We start from the raw sequence: 16,570 nt of genomic DNA on the forward strand, positions 1-16,570 counted from the left end.
GCTCAAACACATACTGCTCAAAGGCTGCCATCACTGCTTTCCGCAGTTACCCAGACACTCAGGTGCAGTGCTTGGTCACGTGGCAGCACAGCAGAGCCTGTTTCCCTAGCTCACCAAATAAGAACCAACATTAAAAGATAAAACTGTGTTGAAATATCTAAAGAAAACCCTCAGTGCCATGCAATCTTTTGTAACATAGGCATAAAAACTTTCCTATTTAGTTTAGAAAGACCCGGCCTTCACAGCACGGTGTCCAGTGCTAATGTCTGTGAAGTGCCTTCTTTACTTGCCAGGCACTGACTGGAAATGAGTAAACTACAGGAAGGCATCACTCACTGCTCACTGCTGCATCACCAGTGCCTACAACAAACCTGGCTCCACAAAGGTTCAAGAACGCAGGCTGAATGAGTGGGGGGTGATGGGTAGTAAGTCATCCAAGCTCTAGTTTTTGGGTTTGTTTTTTATTTTTAATTATTTTTAATAGTTCTTGTAATTTATATTCTTCATTTACATTTCAAATGTTATACCCTTTCCTGGTTTCCCTGCTCCCCAAAAACCCCCAACCCATCCTCCCACAAATTCTAGTTTTTATAAAGGACCAACAGGCACCAGGTCATTCAGAAGGAACACAAAGATCCAAGAGGAGGTGTGAAGAGGCATTGTGGGAGATACCCAGGGTCTAACTCCGCCTGTGGGCGCTGAGCCACATCCTAGGCTTGTTTGTGGCTTCCTTGAAATTTTGTCAAAATGTTAACAGCCAGGAAGACAGTCCTACTGCCCCGCCCCCCCCCCAGGCCAGGAAGACAGTCCTACTGCCCCGCCCCCCAGGCCAGGAAGACAGTCCTACTGCCCCGCCCCCCCCCAGGCCAGGAAGACAGTCCTACTGCCCCGCCCCCCCAGGCCAGGAAGACAGTCCTACTGCCCCGCCCCCCCAGGCCAGGAAGACAGTCCTACTGCCCCGCCCCCCCCCAGAGGCTAGGAAGACAGTCCTACTGCCCTGCCCCCACCCCCCACCTCCCCCAGAGGCCAGGAAGACAGTCCTACTGCCCTGCCCCCACCCCCACCTCCCCCAGAGGCCAGGAAGACAGTCCTACTGCCCCGCCCACCACTTCCCACAGAGGCCAGGAAGACAGTCCTACTGCCCCGCCCACCACTTCCCACAGAGGCCAGGAAGACAGTCCTACTGCCCTGCCCCCACCCCCCACCTCCCCCAGAGGCCAGGAAGACAGTCCTACTGCCCTACCCCCCACCCCCCACCTCCCCCAGAGGCCAGGAAGACAGTCCTACTGCCCCACCCACCACTTCCCACAGAGGCCAGGAAGACAGTCCTACTGCCCCGCCCACCACTTCCCACAGAGACCAGGAAGACAGTCCTACTGCCCCGCCCACCACTTCCCACAGAGGCCAGGAAGACAGTCCTACTGCCCCGCCCACCACTTCCCACAGAGGCCAGGAAGACAGTCCTACTGCCCCGCCCACCACTTCCCACAGAGGCCAAGAAGACAGTCCTACTGCCCTGCCCACCACCTCCCATAGAGGCCAGGAAAAGAGCTCAAAAAGAGAAATAACCATAAGAGAATTTAAGAATCCTATCATCCATCTATGGCTCTCAGGGAAGACCTTTCACTAGGGCATTCAGATTATGGCCTATAAAACAGGAAAGAGTCAAGAAAGAAAAAAAAGACCAAGGACCAAAAGAAAAGACAGAATTTAGGAAAAGTCTGTGAGGTAAATATAGTGTCCGAGACCATCTTTTTTAAATTTAAAATCTTTATTTTAATTTTTTCATGCAGTGAATCAATCATATTGTTCCCCTCTCCCTAATCTGCCCAGAGCCTCCCCATCTACATAATAATAATAAATATAACACAAATAATAATAACAAGACCTCTCATGCATGCTCTAAACTCTATCTACAGTGGGAAACTGAAACACCCAAAATTGCTCAGTCAGAATCCACGAGTCCTTGCCTGAGCTGACTACCAGCAAGAAGCCTGTATGTTCCTTATTCCTTAGACCTATGTACTAAGTAGGAAAACTAAAGTATGAAAATTTGGTATTTAGAATAACATGGGCCAAAATAATTAACTTTGTTTTAGTGTCATGATCATCCCTTATTTTCATCACAAGACAGAAAGACAGGACGATGATGCCCAGTGCTGATGTTAGCTCCGTGAAGGCCAGCTCTGGGGAAGAGCAGCGGGAGACAGGCTGGACAGCGAGAGTGCCACACCTCTCCAGGACAGGGCGGGAGGTCACTAACCTCTGTTCCACCATCAAAGTGGAACAGAGCAAAAGGTTAAACACTATGTACCATTCAAATGATAAATTATGTGATTAGAAAAAATAATTTAAATTTTATTAGAAGGAATGCAAGGAAATCCATAGGGAAGGATCTAGAACAATCTAAGAAAACGGAAAATTACGTAGACAGGGTGAAAGATAAGAAGGAAAGCGATGTAGGCATTTTAAGAGCAAATGAAATGCACTGGGCACTGGAAGAGACTGCCAAGCAATCCGAAGCCCACTTGCACAGAGATCACGGCAAGAACATTCATCCGAGTTCAATTCCGGGTTAACTATTTCCTTCCCTTATTCCCAAACTGGTCTTGGTCCCTGGCACACTCCCAGCAAGCTGAGCTCTCTGAGCACCCCATCAGCAGCCCACCTCACAGATCTGACACCTGCTCTGAAAACAGAATCTAGAACCCAGCTTATCTCATTCATTGCCTGGCTCTCTGGAGCCTAGGGTCATTTTATATACAGGGTTTGCACCTCTTATTTTTTAATCTAATAGATATTGGTTATCTATAATGAGTATACCAGTGTATATATAGTTCTATACAGACTTTGACTATATTCACTTACACTGCCCTCCCTCGTCCTCCTCACTAGCCCCTCTCTTTTCATGTCCCTCTCTTTCCTTTAGGATAACTCCATGGATTACACTAAGTTTGCTTACAGGAAGATGACCACGTTTGTTTTCAGGGACAAGGACACCTTACCAGTGACACCACTGAGCAAAGTCTCTCCTGCTGCGGGCTATTTTTTAATAGTTACAAAGATTACAAAAGAATGAGAAACAGCATGAAAAAGATTCTTCCCTGAATTTAGTTTCTGTATTCAAAGAACTAAGAAGGAAACAGATGGAGCCAGAGCGCCCTGGCCCTGGCCTGCTAACCTGAGTCAGTGTCCATAGGGATGAGGCCTTCAGGAGAGGAGCTCTGGATGACGGGGGACACCACAGTGGAAAGCCTGTAGGACAGCAACAGGAGTGTCCCCAGCACCGGCCTCCACTCACTCACCAGCCGCAGGTCACTGCAGCAAACACAGTACAAACAGTTACATTAAAAGCAAAGAACTCACTTGAGAAAGAAAATCAACACAAAGAAGGACCTACGAACTTAAAAACAGGTATATATGGGTATATAATTAAATCCAATTTTCAAGTCTTTTTAAGGCAATGTACTATTCTTTTCCCAAGGCACACTCCAGTAAGAAGCGACAGGTACGACATTCAGTGTATTTCCCAACTAAGCTGTAGCTGTGGGCCATCTTACGTTAGAGGCAGTCTCTGGAAAGCTCTTGTTATGCAGTGGACTCGCCCATACATTGGGAAGGAAGCCGCGGCCTGGAGCAGGGAGTTCTCAGCTTGAGATATTTCATCCTCAAGGTTTCCCATCAAGCATTTAATAACTGAAAAAGCAAGCAGAAACTGAGATAGTCGCAGTTATAAAGCACATTTGTCACTCATTTATAGAAAAAGAGTATACTCAGATCAACTAAAAGTTATATTAGAGGTTTTGTATAAAACTGAAATAGACTCAGTTATAAAACACATTTGTAATCCATTTATAGAAAAGTAGTATACTCAGCTCAACCAAATGTTACATTAAAGGTTTTGTGTGTGTGTGTGTGTACCCATATATATATGTACACATTTGCACTTGTGTTTGCATTTGTGTAAGTAGAAGCCAGAGGTACTGACCTCTGGTATCTTCTACAGTCCCTCTCCACCTTACTTTCTGCAGGCAAACTCTTTCACGGAACCTCAGGCTCGCTGACTCAGTGGAGCTGACTGGCTGGCTAGCTTTGACAAGGTGGCTTGCCCCACTAGCTTTTTACATAAATGCTGGTGATTCCAACTCAGGTCACACAGTGTGCACAGCAAGCGCTTACCATATGAGTTGCCTCCCTAGTCACTGTTTCAGAGATTTTGAATCAGATTTTTCAGGGGTATCAGACTGTTAACAACTTCTAATTAAAGGCAATGTTAAAGGATGAATGCAGTCCCTTAGTTGCTGGAGTTAATGATGACATGCACTTTGAACCAATCCTTCTAGATACCCTCTACCTGGGTGTCAAACCAGGACCATATAACATGACTATGTGGCTGAAAAATAATGTTTAGTATAATCAAGATACAATTCAGATACCATGCAATTCACATGTGTACAAATTGGGTCAGTAAAATGGCTCAGTGGGTAAAGGAACTTTCAGTCAAACCCAATGACTTGAGTTAGATACCCAGATCCGATGCAGTGGATGAAGAAAATTAGATGCTGAAGTTGACCTCTAACATCCACATGGTTACATACTTTTATACACACACACACACACACACACACACACACACACAAAATGCAAGTCAATACATTAGAGCATACAATGCAAGTCAATACATTTTTCTATCATCAGATATATGCAAACATAAACATTATCCCAGAACATTTTCACTGTCCACGGACCCAACACACACAAAACTAAAACAAAAGGCCACTCCTCTGTGCTAGCTCCACCTATGCTCTGCTGTATGTAACCGTTGATGTATTTTGTCCCTATAGATTTTCCTATTCTTAGTCAAATGTGATGATGTAATCCTAGAACTTTGGTAAGTTGAGGTGGGAAGATCAGGACCAGCCTGGCTACATAGCAACTTGGAAGCTAGCCTGGGCTACATGAGATTTGGTCTCAAAACAAACAAATAAAAAACCAAAAACAAAACAAAAAACCCAAAGTGGAAACAACAACAAACACACCAAAGATTCTAGACATATTATAAATAAAATAAATACGTGACCAGCTACAATCACTTGTCATAATGTTTTCATCAAAGCTGTATCAATACTTCATTCTTTCATATGGCAGTAGAGACCTAACACGCTTTATCCACTCGGTGGCTGATGTGCACATGGCTGATCTCCACTTTTACACAAGTATGAAAAATGCTGCTATGAACATTCTTGTAGTTTTTGCCCAGGTTTATGCTTTATTTTTCTCTGGATATTTACAGGCTGAATGTTAGTCCTCAATCCTAGCAGTACATATCCTATTTTCTCCTCAACCTAACTAATGTTTATAGTTTGGGGGTTTGGGGTTTTTTGTTTGTTTGTTTGTTTGTTTGTTTTGGTTATTTTAACCATCCCAATTGGAATGAAGTCTTTCCTCTCCATGATTCTAACCTGCAATCCCCTCAAGGCTGATGGTACTGAGTTCTGCTCCGTGTACTGCTAGTCACTTACTGAGCATGTACAGCCTTGGGCTCAATCCTTGGTACTGCCCTCAATAAAAATGGGTATGTGTGGCAGCTCATGCCAGTACTCCCATTACTCAGGAGGGGCGAGGGCTGAGCAGACACTTAAGATCATCCCTGACTACACAGCAAGTTTCAGGCCAACCTAGGCTACATGAAACCCTATTCAAAAATAGGAGGAATAGGAGGGTAGGCGCTGCAGAGTCGGCTCCTTTCAGAAGCACAAAGACCTTAGTTTGAGTCACCAGCACTGACATGAAAGTCTGGTGTAGTACGTCTGTAACTGCAGTGGTGGGGAGGAAGCAGAGACAGGCAGTCTGGAGGTTCCCTGGCCACCCGGTCCAGCAGAAACAGCAAGCTCCAGGTCCAATGGAGAATCTGTCTCAAAACTTAAGGAGGAGGGGTAGAGAGACAGCTCAATACTATCTTGTTGTGCAAGTGTGTGGGCCTGAGTTCAAATCTCAGAGCTGAGCATGGTCAGGTACTGTGTAAGATGGACAGAAGGATCTCTGGGTCTTGCTGACCACTAGTGTAGCTCCAGGTTCAGTGAGAGACCTGCTTCAAGGGAAGAAAACAGAGTGATAGGACAGGAGACCAAATCTTCTTCTCTAACCTCTGTGCACACGTACACAGTACAGGCAAACATTCACATCCACAACACTTAAGTTTCAATGTTTTGAAAAATAATTTAAAATAATAAGGTGGAGAAGTGATTGAGGAAAATGCTAAACATCAAATTAACTCTGCTCTATACAAACACAATGAGGATGATCTAACTGTGGTCACAGAAACACTATCATAAGAAAAAGGAAACTTGGGGTTGGGGATTTAGCTCAACTGTAGAGCATTTGCCCTGGGTTTAGTCCTCAGCTCTGGGGGGGGGGGGGGTAGGGGGGACGGCAAAAACCAACAATAAAGGAAAAAGTAAACTTTGAGTTGAGAAAGAACAATTGCCAGAAATTGTGTCTCACTAATGTACATTTGTGTATTTATTTAACATAAGTCTTCTATTTTTCAAAGAGGTTAGTCAGGTAGTGTTACCACACGCCTTTAATTCCAGCACTCAGAAGGCAGAAGCAGGTGGATCTATTAAGTTTGAGGCCAGTCTGATCTACAAAGCTAGTTCCAGGACAGCCAGGGCTACTCAGAGAAACCCTGGAGAGAGAGAGAGAGAGAGAGAGAGAGAGAGAGAGAGAGAGAGAGAGAGCTAGCTAGCTAAAGATGAGTAAACTATTAATTTGCATGAATAATATAGGTGTTCTCTTATGTGCTGATAAACTCTTAAAAACAAGTGACTATTAAGTCAATGAGTGCTAACCAAGTAGAAAATGAAATAGAGGGTTTGGTAAGTTACAGCCAAAGGTCACTTTCTCAATACAAACCCTCTAATGTGTTCCTTTCCACCACAGCAGACTTGTCTCCAGCTCCACATGTGAGCTGCTGTGCTGAAGAGGCGGACAGGGAGGCTGGCAGAGCACCCTGCCAGATCAGCAAGTTCAGCAGGTAGGAGGCTGTCACACAGTCATACGGTCTGGTGCTGGTACTGAGCTCCAGCGCTGCCGTGAACAGTTCTTGCAGCTTCTCAGAATCCTAGAGATGAGCACAGTCTTGGTCACCTTGGCAGAAAGCACCTTGAAGGAACCATGTGTTTAAACTCATGGCCACAGTCTGGCTGAGGCTCAATATGAACAGTAATGTCCATGTCCTGCTTTCTCTATGAACACAGGCTACTTTTGTCATGGTGATGATCACTGATCACTTCAGAGATGAAGACTTTTAACATAATTTCAATAGGGAAACTCAACAGGCAAACAGATTTTCCCTGTGAATTTGCTGTACTTCCAAGCTATACCACCTTCATCAAGTCTGCTCAGAGCACAAATTGTCCTTTTTCTTTTCCCCTTCCTCATGGTAAAACTCCATACATGAGTGGAGAAGAGAGGAACAGATAGAGTAAATCTTAAACTCCACTATCAATAAGTCAGTAAGAAACAAAATAAACAGCCTTAAAACTGAGAACACTTCCATTCCACTTAGATCAATATATTAATACAATGAACCCTAGATATGGTATCATGCTTAACGGCTGCAACCTACGTGGAGGAAAAAGAATGAACTTCCATAATTTGTTTTTTGACACACACACATACACACACATACACATAGGCAGTTTCATACAGGAACAAATACATGAAAATGTCATTCAAAAACTTAAAATATTAATGTACCATTAAGATATAGATTTGTAGTTCCACAGAAAGATGGGAAGTCAACCAGATGAGTAGTAAGGACAGATAACAAAAAGACACGCCATCGTGGACATGTATCATACACAGGGGATTAAGCTAGTGTTAAAGATACTGTTCAAAAATTATGGAAAATGCATAGTCAATATCTTAAAAGGCCTTTTTTTTTTTTTTTTTGTGAATTTGTTTTTTTTTTTTTCGAGACAGGGTTTCTCTGTGTAGCCCTGGCTGTCCTGGAACTCACTCTGTAGACCAGGCTGGCCTCGCACTCAGAAATCCACCTGCCTCTGTCTCTCAAGTGCTGGGATTACAGGCGTGCGCCACCACCGCTGCCTGGTTAAAGGCCTTTTTTAAGTAGGAGGTGATCAATTCTTTTATTTTAATTACATTTATTTATTTGGGGGATAAGGAGCTAAGAAAAACTTGTACAGACTATGATACTCACATGGTCAGGGGACCATGAAAACTCTATCATGTAGTTCAGAGAAAAAGCCCAGGTCACAAGCTTAGTGACAAGCACCTTCACTTGCCTGCCCTATTTTCAAGTCTGAAATGTTTAAGTCGATCTATTTTACTAACATGCAACAAGACCAGATACTATAACCAAAATCCTGACTTAAACCATGTGAACAAAATTTCTTATAATTCTACAGTATCTCTGTGGCAGGCACATGTTTACGGAATTCAAGGCACAAAAGGCCACTCCAGGCTCCGCACAGGTTCTATAAGAAGCAGGCCTCTCAATAATTTATCTTCTCACTGCAGATCCTCTCAAAAAACATCTGAATAATCAATGAGGCATAGATAATCTATATGATAAAAGGCTGCATGTGATAACCAGTATTAGTAAAGAAATGGTGCTGATAGAAGAAATGGTGCTGATAGAAGAAAAATCTAAATTAAATTCTTATAGGACACAAGAGTTTAGCAGTGAGCACCACGAACCTTCTGCTAAGGTACCCCAAAAGACTATGGATACAGGTAGACCCTGGGCAGCAATTCCTAACGTGGACCAAATCAGAACAGTGACACCCTAAGACACGGCAATGCCATACCAAAGACACAGAAACAACAGGGAGTCTTGTGCATCACTGCTCTCTGAATGTTACACCTATAAGATGATGTCAGGCTGTATCATCATACCCTAAATAACCTAACAGTCCCCGAGGGACCCCCTGGCCTCTGGAGAGGGTTAATAAAAGGCTAAACAAAGCTCAACACCCACGATATCCCTGCTGACCCAACATCCCCAGAGTAAGTTAGGGCTCCCCTGCAGACGCACTCTACACTGGGCCTCTACTCTTACCCAATCTTTATCTCCTACCATGGCAGGAAGAGTAGTGTTAGGTGGAGGGCTGGAGCCCAGCACCTCAGCAGAGAACTGCAGCTAACCTCAAATATTCTGAGGTTTCAGTCTTGGTTTAGCTACTGCTTATTGGAAAACCAGAACACATTGTCTACCTCATTTACACTCAGCTTCTTGCTCTACTAATCAGGAAGATTATCTTTAAAACCTCAAAATGACTGTAAGTGGTACGTTTTGAGCAAGAATTACAAGCCCAAGGGAGCTCCAGAGACCACATACCTGCAACCTACCAATGAGCTGACAACAGTAAGCCTCCTGCCTCCTACAACTCACTGCTGTCTGTCTCAGCAGTTTAAAAGGATAGCTCAATGGTGTGGATTTGGGCCATTTCCCACACTGGCAAGAGCAAAGACAGATAGCAACTGAAAGAAATATCCAAAAGACCTAGAAGGCAAAGAGCTGGGACAATCCTAACTGCTTTCCCTAAGGCAAAGCAAAAGTTTTTAATTCACATACATTTATGTAGGTAAAGTCCAAATACCTGGAACTGCACAGGTGTTACTGCTGACAGCTTCATCAGAAGATCAAATGCTAAGGTTTTCACTTCTTCAAAAGTACTAGTGAAACACTCCATAAGTATCTGGTAACGGCCAGCATCAATATCGTGACTCAGCTGATACACTGTTGGAATGTTACCTGAAAATTTAAATAAACAAAAATCAAACTGCCCAAAGTTATATGGCCAAATATTTATATAAGATCAATACAAAAATTCATACTTCCTGCTTCATCTACAGTTAAGATTTCACTTTGTACTTTACACAACATACACTGTGCACAATAGCATAAAACTGTATCTCTTCAAATGACAAAGAAGCACTACAGCTTTAAAAATGTGAAAAGTGGTATGTTTTGAGCAAGAATTACAAGCCCAAGGGAGCTCCAGAGACCACATACCTGCAACCTACCAATGAGCGTGACAACAGTAAGCCTCCTGCCTCCTAGACCTCACTCCCACTGTGGCAGTTTAAAAGGATAGCTCAATGGTGTGCATTTAAAAACATTTTATTCCTTTTTAAAAGGTATAAAAGATCTTTCAGCTACTTTTAAAATAAACAAATACATTTAGGAACACATCTCTTTAGAAGTCTCCCTGGGGCTAGAAAGATGGTTGTGTAGTTAACAGCACTTGCTGCTCTTACAGCAAACCCAGCCATCTCTTAGGCATCTGTAACTCCAGTCCCATGGACTCCAATGACATCTTTTGGCCTTGGTGGGCACCAAGAACACAGAAGACACATACATGCAGGTAAACATCCATGTACATAAAATAAAAATACTTAAAACAAGCACACAGGGGGCTGGAGAGATGGCTCAGCGGTTAAGAGCACTGACTGCTCTTCCAGAGGTCCTGAGTTCAATTCCCAGCAACCACATGGTGGCTCACAACCATCTGTAATGGGATCTGATCCCTCTTCCGGTGTGTCTGAGGACAGTGACAGTATACTCACATACATGAAATAAATAAATGTCTTAAAAAAAAACACACACACACACAACTTACTGACCCAAGCTCCAAAGTCTCAGAGTAAGCAGATATAGAATGATGAGCAGGACACATCCTGATATCTTTTTATATTGACCCATCCCAAATTCCTAGGATGTTCATGTGGTCATAATGTACAATTTTTAAGAGTTATTTTTTACTTTATGCATGTGAGTGTTTTACCTGCATATATGTATGTGTGGCATACATGTTTCTAGTGACCACAGAAGTCATGGACATGGCATTCCTAGGAACTAGAGTTATAGATGGTTGTGAGTTTCCATGTGGGTGCTGGCACTAGAACCTAGATCTTCTATAGGAGCAGGAATTACTCTTACCCACCGTGGCCATCCCTCCAGCCCTGTGCACAGTATGTTTAATATACTTCTGGGTTTTGTTTGCTGTATTACTTTCTCGTAGCTTCTACATCTGTATTCATAAGAGATACCGGTCTATAGTTTTCTTACAGATCCTTTATTCTTACATTTTTATTGCATTTATGTATTATGTACATATGTATGAGGCCTGGACACACACATGCATGTGCATGTACAAAGGTCAGAGGACAACCTGTGGGAGCTAAGGACTGAACTAGGGAGGCAGGCTTGGCAGCACAGGCCTGGCCCACTGAGCCATCTTACTGGCACTTTTACAAAACCATATTTGCTTTTCTAATGCTCGACAGAATGAGTTGGGAGGTCATCTGTCCTCTTCAGTTTTGTGGGACTATGAGAAGGGTAACTGTAATGAGTTGGGAGGTCATCTGTCCTCTTCAGTTTTGTGGGACTGTGAGAAGGGTAACTGTAATGAGTTGGGAGGTCATCTGTCCTCTTCAGTCTTGTGGGACTGTGAGAAGGGTAACTGTGATGATCTGGGAGGTCATCTGTCCTCTTCAGTTTTGTGGGACTGTGAGAAGGGTAACTGTAATGAGTTGGGAGGTCATCTGTCCTCTTCAGTTTTGTGAGACTGTGAGAAGGGTAACTGTGATGATCTGGGAGGTCATCTGTCCTCTTCAGTTTTGTGGGACTGTGAGAAGGATAACTGTGATGATCTGGGAGGTCACCTGTCCTCTTCAGTTTTGTGGGACTGTGAGAAGGCTAACTGTGATGATCTGGTAGAATTTACCAGTAAAGCCACTTGTCCTAGAGTGTGCTTTGTTAGAATACTTTTATGATTATTTACTTTTAGACAAGGTCTTGGCTATGTAGAAGAGGTTAGCTTCTAATTTAATCCTCCAGCCTCAGCTCTTCAAGTGCTGGAATTAAAAGCATGTACCGCCACAGCTACTTGCTGGGAGTTTTTGATTACTGTTTCAATCTCTTTACTAATTATAGAATTATCCCTTTTTTCATAATTTTTTTCCTAGAATCAATGTACATTTCAAATAGATAATTTAATTTGTTTGTATGTTTTGGGTTTTATATTATTTTATGTGATTTCTAAAACTGAAGAAATCTTCAAGCAGTTGTTATATATGAGAAACCACATTTTAACCACAAAGGTTCATTCGTCTTATGTATTAAATAAGCCATTCTGGTTTTCATTTTAAACTTAAGAGATGAAGCCCTTACTTAGAGCAGCACAGTTAAATGTTACAGGGAAGAGCAGACAGTCTTCGTGTGGTAAGCAGAGGACCCACAGCGGGGACCCAGGATTGGCATGAATAAAAGGAGACAGCTCTCTCTCACTTTCCATCACCAGCAACTTTAATTATATACAAATGAGAGCTACGTATTAAAATAAATCTATAAAGAGACAATAAAATTCAACTTTAAGTAAAGCAATATGCTAACTAGTGTATGCTTCCCAGACACTGCTGAAGCTTACCTTCTGGAACACAGAACACGTCAGCTACTGATCCTAAAATGGTTAGAGCTGAAAATCTAGTTGAATAGGAAGATCCAGGGAACAATGCTTCAAAAAGAATGTTGCAAACAGATGACATGAAATTCTAAAATTAAGAACATATTACAATTAAGTATAATTAAGTTAACTGGCAGCTGGTCAGGTGGGTCCCTCCGGAGAAAGTGCCTCAGCCATAGCTAAGCCAGGGTGAAGGCTGCTGAAGCTGTCCTAGCTGTTTGACTATTCACTTGACACCTACTACAGTGTGGACAGTTTACCCCCTATAGACTCTTCTGCTTCATGACTGAACCTCAGTAGAACAGTAGGTGGGAGGGAGGGGGGCTTTAAGAGGAGCCAAGGCTTGGTGGGAGGTAATTAGGTCTAGAGGACTCCAGCTGGGGAACTGATTAATTCTATTCAGGTTACTTTTAAACTATTAGTTTCCATGGTGTGACTGTTATGCTACAGGTTTATTTCTCAGCTGGCTGTCTTGCCTTCACTCCTAACCACATGCTCCTTCCGCACTGTGCCCACCACTCTGCTATTGCATGACATGGTCTGCTGTATGGTCTTTCTGGCCACTAACACTCTTCTTCATAACCTAGATCCTTTCAAAGCACCCTCACCCAAGGATTTGATACAGCAACATAAAATGGACAGTACTCATGGCACAAACTACATCATGACTTTAACAAACCCAGTCTTCACAGACTCAACAAGACAAACAAACAAACAAACATAGTTTTAGAAAAAACAAGATTTGTTCAGCCCTATCTATGCCAGAGCTTTATGAATCCTGACTTCTCTGGATATCAGGCATAGGAAGTATACAACTTTCCAAAGTTTTAGAATAAACAAAGAAATAGCTATAAAGACTACTAAATTGACTGTGATATAATTTATAGACATACTGTTTTCTACTTGCCTCCTAAAATTCATATTCTACCATTCTATTTATATAAATGATTTTCTTTAAAGAAAACATTAATCAAAAAAGCAAGACAGCTGCTGGAAATGCAGCTCTGAAGCATGGTTTCCAAAGGGGTACAAAGCTCCGCGTTCTAGCTCCACACTGTTATCAACCAGGCGCCAGGCTGCACACCTGCAACCTCAACATTTGGGAGGCAGAAGCAGATGGATTAGAGTCCAAAGTCTTCTTATGAGACATACTGCATTTGAAGCTAGCCTAGGCTACATGAGACTTTTTTACCCTCTTCTCCAACAGTAAAGTACTACTTCTTTATTTATCATCAACTCCTTTTCCTTTAATTTAAAAACAGTATTCCCAGTGTAAACTACAGAAAAGAACTAAAAACCTCAGTGGTGACTGTCGCATCCTGACACTGCTTTACCCTGAGCAACTGGGAGGCAGCGGAGCCCCAGTGACAGTCAGGAACACGCGACCCCAACATTCATTTTACTGGTAGGCATTCCACCATAAGAGTTTTGATCTTGTGGCCCTCATGAACCCTAAAAATTCAGTGATGAGTTTATAGTTCTTTGGGGGTGTCAAAGGACTAGAACACCTATCACAAAAATCTATCTATTTAACCCTATTTTAAACATTAAGTAAAACAATGTTTACATTAAGTTTTTAAGACTTATTCTAACTATACTTATACTGTCATTTGTACTTTTAAATATGCTTCCTTCTCTCAACTATATTATAACTCTAATAAATTAAGAGGGCATATTTAGACAAAAGAACCCTCAGTCCTGAGCAATATCCACATACTCACAAGAGCTAAGTATATGCCTTTGTCAGTTTATATTATGTTTGTCACTGAAACAGCCTCGCGTAGCCTAGTCTGGCTCTGCACTTGCTATGCAGCAGAGGGTGATCTTTATTTCTGATGCTCCTGTTTCCACCTTATAAGCACCGAGACAATAGGCATTCACCTCCACTTCCAGTTTATGTATCCCATATAGCCATGTGTTGGACGCCACACCCAGCTCGGGATCCAACACATGACTATACACAGAGTAAGAAAGCACTCTACCACAGAGTAATGCAGATTAAGTTTCTAAGGCCTAATGTTCAAATAATGCCTATCTGTTGGACATGGTACACATGACTATAATCACAGCTCTCAGAAAACTAGGACAGTAGCACCACAGTTTGAGGTCACCCTGGGCTACACAGTGAGACCTTGTCTCAAAGGAGTGAAAAGGAAGACCCACAAGCAAAACCTAAAACACAAGCTTTGATGAAAATTTAGAGTCTCAGCCCACACACGAGGTTTTATGTCCCTAGGGCTTAAGTGGCATTTCATGAATGCCACGCCACTCCTTTCAGAAAGACACAAAAAATAGATACCTCCTCAAATCCAGCACTGACCTAAGGGAGGCTAATGAACATCATACTCACACACATGGGGCAGGGCTCAGTATAGACTCTAAACCACTTTCAATGGCTCTGAGAGAGTTTTTTAAAAATTGCTATCAATTTATTTACTTATTATGTGTGTATTCATACATGGGCAGTATATGTCACTGTGCCCATGTGGCAATCAGATGCCAATTGTTCTAGGCATGGACCTCAAGCTGTGTGGCCTGACAAGCCCCTTTACTCGGTGAGCCAAGTAAAATTTCAAAAGGGTTTTGTTGCTTAATCCTCAAAATCAAGCTGTTTGGAGTTTTTGTTTGTTTCAGCGATTCTGACTTAATTGTATGGTTTGATTATTTGAGACAGAGCTCACTATGTAGCTTTGGCTGACCTATATAAAGGAGGTTGGGAGGATGGGTAAGTCAATGCAGGATTTGCTATATAGAATCATGAAGTCCTGAGTTGGAGCCATAACACCCAATGCCCAGGGTTACAATGCACACCTGTAGTCAGTACTGGATTAGACACGAGAGGATGCTTGGGGCTTGCTGCCAACCAATCTAGCTCAATCAACAAGTTCCAGGTTTGGTGAGAAACCTGTCTCAGAAAATAAGGTGGAGACTAATCAAGGAAGACACTTCCTATCATGGTCCTCCACATGCATGCATGTGCACACACGTACACGTACGTACACACACACACACACACACACACACACACACACACACACACACACACGAAGTGGGGGAGGGAGGGAGAAACAAAGGGAGGGAGGAGGAAAGAGGGGGGGAGGGAGAACACTGAAAGTTGTTGGTCTGAGCAGCATCTTACGCCATGTGTAGAGGCGGAGCTTAGAGACAGCAACTACCCAAATGTCTAAGTAATATGCAAACCGCCCCAACAAGAAGTGAACACTGAGGTAAGCCCAGTTACATCATTCTGACACAGTCTTCAAGTATCGCCTTGGTTCCAGGACTCAGGCGACCTCCTGTGGGATACTGAGACCCAGAAGGAATATATAACTCCCAGCTTGAGGAAAAAGCACAAAGCCACAATTCATCAAGAAGTTTGTTTGCTGCCCTCTGGTGCTTACCACAAGTATGTGTGTGTTCTGAGGCCCTGCATGTCTAGTACATCACCTACCTTATACTGCTGTAAAGAGACAGAAGGCTGCTCTCTGATGGACTGGTTCTCTGAGTCAGATGTGGATTTCCTTTGCTCCAATTTATAAAGTACCTGAGAACTTTCTTGTATCCTGTAAAACAACTTTTAAGGAGAAAAGGACTTTTTTTTAACTATGTATGAACCAGACAGTAAACTAAAACATCAACCTGAAAGGCCAATTTAAGGCTAAGAGAGTGCCTGGATTTCAAATATTGAAATCTGCAGTTTCTTTTTCACATAAAATTAACATTTTATAGTTTTACCAAAAACAACATATTACTGCAAGCAGAATTAAACCAATTTTCTCATTTCCTTTAAGTTGGTGTGAAGCTGCAGATGATAAAGTCATTTCTATACCTTACCCACCCCTTACCTTAAATGTACTATATGACTGATTCAGATGAGATTACCATTTCCAAGGTACTTCTTCCCCCAGCACCAATGTGATGTACTCTAAGAACCCTGCGCTCTAAGAACCCCAGCGCTAGGCTGGCTAGGGTGGTGAGACAACTTGATGAGCAAGGGTACGTGCCACCATGCCTGGCAACATAAGTCTAGTCCCAGCACCCACATGGCAACCAACCCCTACAACCCCTCTGACCTC

At 42.8% G+C, this 16,570-nt stretch overlaps 1 protein-coding gene across 3 annotated transcripts in view; it reads right to left on the minus strand.

Moving 5' to 3' along the window:
* Positions 1 to 16,570, minus strand: part of Thada (THADA armadillo repeat containing) — a 295,912-nt gene that overhangs the window by 251,790 nt on the left and 27,552 nt on the right. For all 3 annotated transcript variants that reach the window (XM_052186487.1, XM_052186488.1, XM_052186489.1), the window contains 6 exons: positions 15,946 to 16,068; positions 12,459 to 12,582; positions 9,627 to 9,781; positions 6,916 to 7,123; positions 3,561 to 3,696; positions 3,182 to 3,318 (listed from right to left, as the gene is read on the minus strand). In XM_052186487.1, the coding sequence (XP_052042447.1) occupies positions 3,182 to 3,318; positions 3,561 to 3,696; positions 6,916 to 7,123; positions 9,627 to 9,781; positions 12,459 to 12,582; positions 15,946 to 16,068 (883 nt within the window). The remainder of the gene's footprint in view (positions 1 to 3,181; positions 3,319 to 3,560; positions 3,697 to 6,915; positions 7,124 to 9,626; positions 9,782 to 12,458; positions 12,583 to 15,945; positions 16,069 to 16,570) is intronic.

This window comes from Apodemus sylvaticus, chromosome 6 (genome assembly GCF_947179515.1).
Source record: "Apodemus sylvaticus chromosome 6, mApoSyl1.1, whole genome shotgun sequence".
NCBI lineage: Eukaryota > Metazoa > Chordata > Mammalia > Rodentia > Muridae > Apodemus > Apodemus sylvaticus.